Genomic DNA, 10,722 nt, shown 5'->3' on the forward strand with positions numbered 1-10,722 from the left:
TTAACATTATAAAATTATCAATGTTGATATTAACATGTTTAATATAATAATATTTATCAAGTGTTACCTTTAAATTTGTTTGCTGTCACCGGTCATTCAATTAACACGGTTCTTACTTTAAATTTGTTTTCACTTGGTAGAAAATTGTTTATGTAGTTCAAATTCTTCAAGAATGATAACTGGAAGCAGCATTTTCTAAGGCTTGTGTGGTAATCTTTACAGTGCTCTCCTGACTATGCTTATGGTCCCAGTGGATTCCCTGCATGGGGTATTCAGCCAAACTCAGTCCTGGTTTTTGAGATTGAAGTCCTGAGTGCAAGCGAATTAGCCACCTTGCTCATGAATGCAATATGGTAATCATCCCGGGCCCATGTATGCATAATTTTATCTGTATGAATAATTATGTACTTTGTTAAACCTTTCAGCCCAACTCCAGTTTTATGGAGACCTTTGATCATCGGGTTTTATGATATCTCAAAATCTTTCCCAGAATATACTACTGTTTCTCTTTTACATGTTTGGCTCTGGGTTTGGTTTACCAGCAAGAGTAATCCTTCATTCCTCCCCTGTTTATGATGAGAACCTGTGCTTTCTACGCTTTGGGTATTGGGTGTGGCAACTGATAAACTCGGTGGACACACTTAATACCCCATAAATCATGCATCAAGGCATCGTCAGGTAAACACACAAAACTTTGTATGTATTAGCTTGCTCCAAGGATCTTTTGAGTTCTAGTTGCAGTAAGGAAAACAGGTGAAAGATGCAACCGGCTGAAACATATCGAATACTTTGTGCACAAAACATAAGTTGATAAACACACAATTATGGAAGCGTATCATTGGCCAATACATAAGTTATAATTCCCAGTATGGGGAAAGACAAAACAATGATTTGGTCAACGCTAAGTTGATAAGTACAATTTTTGCTGATTTCAGGACATGCAGCAAGCAGGAATGGGGGTGAGGGGCTTGTTCAAGATCACTTGTCTTGGACTCTCGTAAATTATTGGTTGAAACTTGAAACAAATACACAGAAATAGAGAGAGATAAACCGTCAATTCATCAGAAAATGTAGCTTTAGCAATGTTGGCTGTTATTGACTGACAAAAGAATGCAAACAAGGGGAGATCTGAAATAGGGCAGCTTAGCCACAGGCGCAGCCACCTGCAGATGCCGCAACTTGGGAATTGGTTGAAGCTTCCTCTAGTTTTCTCATCCTGACTTGATTCAAGACATTTCTAGCCCACTGGGCAAAGAATGTCTTGTTGTGTCCGATTCTGCCACTCTTGTAGACGGACATGCAGCGGCGATCGTCCACCCCGTAGGGGCAGGGATCGCCGTTAGGGTCCCGCCAGGCGCCCTCGTGTTTCATTCCGGACCAGCTGGCCAACCAGTGGTGGACGTACTGGCCGACGCCGGCCAGCCTCAGCCACCCCTTGGGGAAGAACTCCATCACGCTGCTGTTTCTCTCCATGAGGAACATGTTGGTCATTTGAGCTCCGTGGGGGGAAACCAGGACGTCTGTCGAGCTCATCAGCTTCACCTGGGACATTCATCGAACCTATGGTGGGTGTGACATTGGTAAAGCTTGCCGCCATATTTACGTGAGAACAAGCGGAAACTCAACTCTATCAAGATTTATCTTGTTTTTAAGTCTTTTTTTATATATTTTTTTGTGTGTAATGTGAGATACTCAAGGGGTCTATCGATCATAAGAAATCTTTGGTAAGGCCGGCTTAAGGCATAGACCAATAAGGCCTGTGCCTAGGACTCTTTAAAAATGGGGGGCTAAAAAAAAAAATGGCACACAAGGAGAAGGACGAGAGACTTTGGAGAAGATGCTAGAGGAAGGAGACACTAAAGGGTGAGAGAGACATCGGAGGAAGGAGACCGTAGATGTTGACGGAAGGAGATGGCAGACGCCGACAAGAGTTGGGAGATTAGGAGACGCAGTCGTCAACGAAAGGAAGGGGGCCAAGAGCAAGAGATAATAAATGCGTGGTTGTCGGTCAGGCAACAGTGATTTTGCTTTGTGCGTGTGTAGGGCAGAGAGAGGGAGAGAGAGAGCGCTATGGTCGATTGCACCACTACTGCTTATCGTCGACTGCCTATCGCCTAGGGCCCCACCAACTCTTAAGCCAGCCTGGCCTTTGGCCCAACTCTTATCTCATATTCTCTAAAATCCATGGTTCGTCTGTTCCAAAACGTTAGGTAAACAGACAATAAGGTTGTTAAAATCGATATTTTAAGTAGGATTGAAGGAGAGTTCATAAAATTGAATCGTAAAATCGGATCATAAAATTGTAAAATTTTAGAGATAATTAAAAATATTCTTTAATGTATGTAAATATATGTTCAGAATAACATAATTTTATAAAGAAATAAATTAATATTGAATAACAAGATTATTACAATTTATAATTATATTATCTATGAATAAAGTGCATGTATGTAAATAAATTCATTTATTAATTTTAAAAATTTTAAATAATATAAAAATTTTAAATATTAAGCCTATTTTTTATCATCATTCATCATAATTAAAATTTTAAATATTAATTTATATGTAATGTAAATTTTTATAAGTTAATAATAATTTAATATAAATAAAAATAACACACATTATTAAATATCTAACAAAAGTATGTGAGTTTTTGACTTTATAGACTAAGTTTACAAATCGAGTTAACAGATTGAGTTTACATTATTAAATTGCGAGTCAACTTCGATTTTATGAAAAATTGAGTTTAAAAGTGAATTGACTTGTTTAAAGGCATGTGAGTTAATTTGACAACAATGACAAATATCTTCCTCGCAAAACAAATCTTAGAGACTTGGTTCCACAGATAGACATAGGTGATTGCATAATTTTACATTGAAGCAGATTTGAATTCATGGAATCGCAATATCCCATTCTCCTAAATGCGTGCGGCTAATTATCTGCACTACTCTAAAGGGTTTTTTTTATCTAAGGTCGAGCTATTAGGTCTAACTATCATACTACTATTACTATAAATTACATTAATTATTTTAATTATAGAGCAAAACATACAATTAAAATAACATTTTACTAAGGTTTTATAATCATAACATATTTTAAAACATATTTAATATTTCAAATTAAATTAGAAGAAGAACAAAGAGAAGAATCCACTAACCTGTTCGCAGAAGGTGAGATTATTGGAGTACGCAACAGTCAACCGGCAACCTTCCACTTTCCGGCACTCGCCGTCGAATATCCCGATGACGGCCGAGTCATTTCTGAACGATCTCGGCCCCGTCCTCATGAACATCGTCACTCCGATGCCACCGCCCTCCGCCGCGCTTACGTTACAGTAAGCCCTAGCTTTGCACCTCATCAGATCGTAAACTTCCAGCCTCCGCCGCCGGGACATTCCCCCTTCATTGTGCCTCATCACCACGGCCTCCTCAAAGCAAGCGGGCCGCTCTTCGTCACCATCGGCAAAGTTTTCGGTATCTACAGAGCCGTCAAAGGTGGCGTCCATGAGAGATCGGAGCCATGGGGACATCTCGGTGCGGAGCTCGCCCCAGTGGTAGAGAAGCCACCGGGCGGGGAGGCTTGAGCAGCGGTTCTTGATGTGCCAGGCGACAAAGGGTACCATGGCGGACAAGCCGTGCCAGATGTTGTCGTAGTTGTAGTGGTTGTAGGAGACGAAGGTTAGGCCTGACATGAGAGTGGCATTGGCCGGCAGGGTTTCCAGCCATGCAAGGGCGTATGTGTTCCACGCGCCGTCGTGGGTGTCGTGGCCCTTGATGCAGAGCAGCCGGCCGTTCGACGCCTCCGACGGGAAGTGTTGGTGTTGGACCTCACCTAATAGATACGAGATTTTTGGGTAAGAAAACAGTAGCCGTAATGGCGGAAGAGGTTCAAAAAGCGAAGATGGATGTCACCTTCTTCTTGCTTGTCGAACATGGAACTCATGAACCACGTGTGGCCTTGCTGGGCGGACTGGGCGTAACGCAGGTCCTTCAGCGGGAGAAACGTGACGGCTCGCCGGAGCTTGGTGGCCATGGCTGCGAGCTCCCGGGTGCAGTCGCCGCCAAAGGCGTGGGTGGTGTTGATGATGGCGTCTGGCCACTGTTGCATGAAATCCCACGAATTATAATTAGTTGGCGATGGCGAGGGGGGAGAAGTTTGGAGGGACTGGATGTGGAAGAGGATGAAGAGGGAAACGCAGGTGGCTAGGAGCAGAATTGAGAGCTTCGGCGAGTAGAGCGAAGCGGCGCCGCCGCGGCGTTGGTGGTTGTGGGCATTGGGGCTGTAAGCTTTGCCGGCGGATATGGGGAGCCTGTTCATAAAGACTGGTTTGTTCATGGAAAGCTGATCATCTATGGGTAAGCTATACATTTGGGTTGATCTGAATGTGCATTAGGGTGTCTTTCTTTGGAGGAGAAGGAAAGTTTTAGAGAATAATAGTTTATATACGTAATTACCTTCACTATTATTAGGGTTGAACTCTTTGAGACAAGTTTATATATATAAATTTTTATATACTTACTAAATATTTAATACACCTAACTAATAGTGTGATTCTAATTAGGGGTGCATGTGCGCGGTGCGGTTTGACCGGTTTGAATTATTTTCAGCACGCCAAACCGCTAGTGCAGTTTTCCAACCAAACTAGGGTCTGATTTGGGTGTGGCCAAACTGCACCGCATTTGCAGTTTGGTTTGATGCAGTTTACCGTAGTTTGAAATGCTACTTAAAATCACTAAAAATGTTATTTAAAAATGGTAAATAAAGACACAAATATTCGTAAATAAAGATAATCAAAGTTAAATAAATAGGAGCAGAAAATAAAGATAAAATAGTGTAAAAAATAAATAAGAAGAGGCTGTCGATTATTAGATTTTTATAATAATAAATTTTTTATAATTTTTTTATTATTTTCTTGGGCGATTCGGTTTAAAACTAAACCACCAACTGTCCAAATCGCAAACTGCGTGGTTTGGACAAGATCCAAACTGTTTTCAACTGCCAAAAAAAAATTGACCGATTCGATCTGGTTTAGTTTGGTCTGGCCGGTTTTCATGATGCATCAATTTTTTTGAACACTCCTAATTCTAATCAATGAGGAAAATTAAAAAGAGCCAAATGACCAATTGCACTAGCTAGGGAGGTGGAGTAATATGCACTAAGGAGATATAATTCACGAAAACGACCAATGGCACTAGGGTGGTGGGTAAGGGAGGTATAATTATTATATGATAACGACCAATGGCACTGGGGTGGTGGGTAAGGGAGGTATAATTCACGATAATGACCAATGGCACTAGGGTTGGTAAGGGAGGTATAATTCACGAAAACGTTTTGAGAATACTGTTTCAATATTTCTAGAATATTTTTATTTTCAAAATGCTAAAGAACTTTTTAATTAGGCCATTTAGAAACGTTTTGGAGTCGTTTCAAAATATTAGAAAAATATCTAAAATGTGTTTTCATTTACAAAGAGTTCAGAGAAGAAAAAAATTCCTTCTCTTAACAAGATAGAAATGAAACTTTTTTTGTCTAGTTCAAAAATTTTAAAATTATTATTTGTTTTTAAATTTTTGTTTGTATTATGTTAGATTATTTTTTTTTAAATTTATTGTTTATTTTAAATTATTAAATCATGGTTGATGGATGATATATATATGTTTATATTTGTTTAAATGCATTATGAAATTTATATTTATTTTTAATTAAATAATTATTTTTTATAATAAAATTAAATTACATCTACAAAAAGACCCAATTTGGTTTAGGGTTTAGGTCGCTCTATGTCTCGCTCTGTCTCTCGCTTGCTCTCTCTTACTCTCTCTGTCCTCATCGTCACCGACTGTTCCCCAATTGTCGACGGCTCTCTCTCTCTCTCTCTCTCTCTCACTCTCTGTGTATTTTTAAACCTATCGTGTCTCCTCTAATTCACTCGCCTCTGTCGAAAAAAAGAACCCTAGCGATGTGAGAGATTGGACGCCTCCACTGCATTGGCTTCATCTCTCCCTATCGTCGGTGACAAGCGTTGAAATTTCTTGCGGAAGCAAGAACTCGAGTCGGAAATCAATCGGATGCCCCTCGACGAGTTTTAAAAACAACATTGGTATGTTTTTTTGTGTATTTTTATAAACAATGGCTATCTATCTTATCCATTAAAGTCGTGTTGTTAGATGGACAATTTTATGCAAAAGTTGTTTTCCTGGATATTGACTACTTATTCAGCCGTCCTTAAATGTCAATTCAATGGTAAGGTAAATATAGCATTTAAACAACTAATATGGCCTCAAAGAAGATAGCTTCTCTATTATATTCATTAACTGAATAGATCATGAGCATGGTGGAGAAAAGCCAAGTGAAAATAAAGCCAACAACAGGTCGGAGAAAGTTTCACTGATTAGAAAGAAGATAGTAGTTTGGTAGAATCAAATACGTGGTGAAATTGAATTTTAAGGGTATTATATGGCTGAGCCCACACTTTGGAATATATTCCTAATGGGATCTTTTAGGACTGAACTAGAAAGGCTAAAGCTAGGGGAAAGAAACAAGCACATTGAGCATAGAGTATGGTTTCAGCCTTTTAAAGCAAACCACCATTTCAAGCACTCAATTTCAACAAGAAACAGAGTAAATATTTATATGCTAAGTTTATCTTAATTGAATTAGGATTGTTGAGGATTTTTTATATTTATGTAATTTTTAAAATTATGCAGTGCGTTTGCCTATTTTAGAAGACAATCAATTTTATTTTAGAAGACGAAGGAAACCAACAATGAGTGACATAGGTATGTTTGATTTTTTCATTATATTCTAATATGATAATATATGTAACATTATATTCTCATATGATTTTTTTTTTTTGAAGAAGGAAATCATATTGTGTTTGCGGAATCATTCGAAGATAATGAGAAAACTTTTGTTAATAATGAGAAAATTACCAAAGATAATGAGTGTTCTGCGTTAAACAACTTACTGCTAGAAGAAAACAGTACTGATCTTGTCCCTAAAGTTGGAATGAAGTTCAATGAGGAGAAGGACGTTTTTGAATTTTACAAAAGATATGCTTACGACGTGAGTTTTCCTGTTAAAAGAAGGAGTTCGAAGAAAGGTGATGACGGGGTGGTAAGATATGAGGGATATGCATGTAGCTGAGAAGGCAAAAGAAATATTACAGCTAACACCTCTTTAAAGCCTCAACCAACTGTTTAGTTAGGATGTAAAGCTAGGATATTACCATGTTCAAATGTTTTAGGAACATGGCGAATAACCATTGACCATCTTGAGCATAACCATAAAATAAGTTCAACTAAATCTAGGTTATATCGATGCAACAGACAATTAAGTGAACATGTGAAGCGAAAGCTTGAAGTTAATGATATAGCTGGAATTCTATTGCACAAAAGTTATAACTTAGTTGTTGTTGAAGCTGGTGGATATGAGAATCTAACATTTGTGGAAAATGATTGCAAGAATAATATTGATCAGGTGAGGAGGTTAAGACTTGGGGAAGGAGATGTTGCTATTCAAGCTTACTTTTCGAAGATGCAAGCTTTTGTCAGGGTTTTTATTATAGTGTGGATTTGGATGAAGAGGGTCGATTGAAGAATGTCTTTTGGGCTGAGCTTTCAAAGAATTCGACGATGTTGTCACATTTGACACCACACACCTGACCAATAGATACGACATGCCATTTGCTCCATTCATTGGTGTAAATCACCATGAACAATTGACACTACTTGGATGTGGTATAATTCCCAACGAGGACACCAGGACTTTCATATGGCTCTTTAGGACATGGCTTGAGTGTATAGAGGATTAGGCGCTTGCAGGAATAATCATTGATCAAGATAGGGCTATGCAAAATGCTATTAAGATAGTCTTCCCTAACACGAAGCATAAATGGTGTTTGTGGCATATATTAAAGAAATTGTTTGAAAAATTTGGGAACCATAGATGTAAGGTATATATTCTTTTTGGCGTACATGATGCGATGTATGAATCACAGAGTCCTGAAGAATTCGAGTAGGCCTGGAATTCAATGATTTAGAAATAAGCACTACATGACAATGATTGGTTGTCTAAACTTTACAAAGAAAGAGGTCGATGGGTCCCATGCTTCGTGAAAACTAGTTTTGGGCAGAGATGTCAACAACGCAGCAGAGTTGGGGTATGAACACATTCTTTGATAGATATGTACACTCGAAAACCTCATTATAGCAATTTGTTGAACAATATGAGTGGGCAATGAGGTGTAAAGTTGAAAAGGAGTTTCAGGCCGACGTAAGGTCATTTTCTCAGATGGTCCCATGTGTATCGAGGTATGCTATTGAGAAACAATTTCAAGAAGTATACACAGTCGCAAAATTCAAGGAGTTTCAAGAAAAGTTAACTGGGAAGATGTATTGCTCGATTGTGTCTATCAAATAGGGACCATTGGATACGAGGTATGAGGTGCAAGAAGATATCATAATTGATGAAAGAGTGAAGGAAAAAAAAAAAAGGTTATTTTTAAGAAAGAGATATGTGATATTGTTTACAGCTGTCACATGTTTGAGTTTAAGGGAATAATTTGCAAACATGTTGGCACAATATTAATCCAAAATGGCGTTAGATAAATTCCTGAGAGGTATATCTTACGGCAATGGAAGAGAGATGTCAATAGATCCTACATGAGGTTCAAGATCAATTACAATAGTTGGATTAGTATGCCTAGCTAATTAAGATATGATCAATTGTGTAGTGCATTTGCTAAGGTAATAGACTTGGTAGCAGATTTGGTAACAGACGACGAAGAATGAACCTGGGCAACTATGGAGTGCATCCAATCTCAATTGAATGCATTGAGCAAATCAAATGCGAATCCAAGCTATGGTAGTAATATATATGCTCAACACAGTGTGTAAGAACAAATTCATAATTGTGGATAGGCAGCAACAATTTCAAGCAGACAAATAATGGATCTGATATGCTCTTAGAGAAAGGGAGCCCCTAGGAAGTTTCGCAAGAAGGGCCCATTGGAAACATGTACCAAGAAAGTGAATGTATGCTTTTATCTATTTTTTACTTACATCAAAGCTAGATGTTGTGCTTGAATTCCCAATTGTAATGGCAGTTACTTTCATTTAATGTCTAGGTGAGATTCTCAAAATCAAACAAAGGCAATGCCTCGAGTCAAAATATTATCGAAGATACTCAAGTATTCAATCAAGCTTTTTCACAAGATGCACAGTATTGGACACTTCTACCAATCTCTCACTCACAACAATTGATGGTAAGTAGTTAGATAAGATTTGGGTAATAATATAACTTGGGTTTAAAAAATTTTCACGTCTTTTAGGTTTATATGCACGCATCTTTTTACAACTAATATCTTGGAATGTTGCTCACGGAGTGCCTATGGTGCCTACCTCTCGCACGAGTCATCCATGTATGCCAATGTACCTACCCCACCAACAACCCGATGACAATCCACTAGATTTTTGAGATCATTGTATGTCCCTAAAACTTGTCTTGCTTCTACATATCATCTTTATGTACACATACGCTAATATTTTGTTTTTAACCTCCATTTACTCATTATACATACGCTTTGGCCTTTGTTTATGATTTTTGTTTTGCATAATTCATCATAATTCTCCTTGACATATTTTCTTGTGTTTTTGTTGAAGTAGGAGACTCTGTATGATTCAAGAGTACTGTCATCTTCAAGAGTTTTGAATTTTGCAATTATCCTTTATTGAGGTCTTCAAGACTTCAACTCTAGCTAGTGTTGTCACCTAGTAATAATGAGGAAATGAATTGTTTGGTTCCTCATGTAAACTATTTTAAGTGAATTTAATATTTTGCTTTTGAATTCATGGTCGTGTAATGGCTTTGGGACTTCCCATGTTAATAGTGATCAAGAAAGATGTAGATTTTTAAGATTTGAACAGTAATCAAGCTTATCAAGCACAACAATCTTATATTCAGGGTAATTCTGAATAAGGCAGTTGGTGACATGAGATGCAATGAACCCAGCAGCTCCAGTAATGAGGATGTTCTTTGGCGTATATGTAGCCATGTTAGACTAGAGGAGCCTCTATGAAGACAATTTCACAATTAAAGCCATAAGTGAACCACAAAGCAAACACTACAGAATCCAAAACCAACTTCAGTATGAGTAAAAAAAAATAAGAGAAGAACAAAAGATTTCAAAATCCCTGAATAATTTTCATGGGCATTAGTTCAGAATTTGATCTTGTCAATACAATAATACAACCCCAATATCAGATTCGATAGATTTCTCACACAAAATCTACATCATGATACATTTTACTAGAATATACTTCATCAACAAGATTAGGTCAGGAAAAGAATGAAACATCAATAGTTCAAAGAAGCAAACTAGTTTATCGAAAACAACCCCAAAATCCAGAATACCACAGAAGCTAAATCCATTCTGATCCTCAAATACAAACAAGGAGATGAGATACAAGAACTGAACACATTCAAGTCGATGACAATCCATGAATCCTAACTCGAAATTATCAGATCAGATCCAATACTTGAAACAATAAAACCACCCACGGATAGATTTGCATAAACATAACATATCTAGACCAAAGCAAGAAGTTTCTTGGAATTGAATGAATTTCCACTCCAGATCTACATTGTCTAAAGCAAGAAGATCCTATTCAATGTCTAAATCAATAGGCCATATGGTTCCACATAATGATGGCATTGGAATAC

The 10,722-nt window shown here is 37.8% G+C and overlaps 1 protein-coding gene across 1 annotated transcript; it reads right to left on the reverse strand.

The window, feature by feature from the left end:
• Positions 1-373: 373 nt before the first annotated feature.
• Positions 374-4,435, reverse strand: LOC127801913 (uncharacterized). Its single transcript, XM_052337444.1, has 3 exons — positions 3,912-4,435; positions 3,158-3,831; positions 374-1,542 (listed from the first exon to the last, which is right to left on the reverse strand). The coding sequence occupies exons 1-3, from the start codon at positions 4,366-4,368 to the stop codon at positions 1,144-1,146; spliced, it is 1,530 nt and encodes a 509-aa protein (XP_052193404.1). The 5' UTR covers positions 4,369-4,435; the 3' UTR covers positions 374-1,143.
• Between the last annotated feature and the right edge of the window lie 6,287 nt (positions 4,436-10,722).

This window comes from Diospyros lotus, chromosome 5 (genome assembly GCF_014633365.1).
Source record: "Diospyros lotus cultivar Yz01 chromosome 5, ASM1463336v1, whole genome shotgun sequence".
Taxonomy (NCBI): Eukaryota; Viridiplantae; Streptophyta; class Magnoliopsida; order Ericales; family Ebenaceae; genus Diospyros; species Diospyros lotus.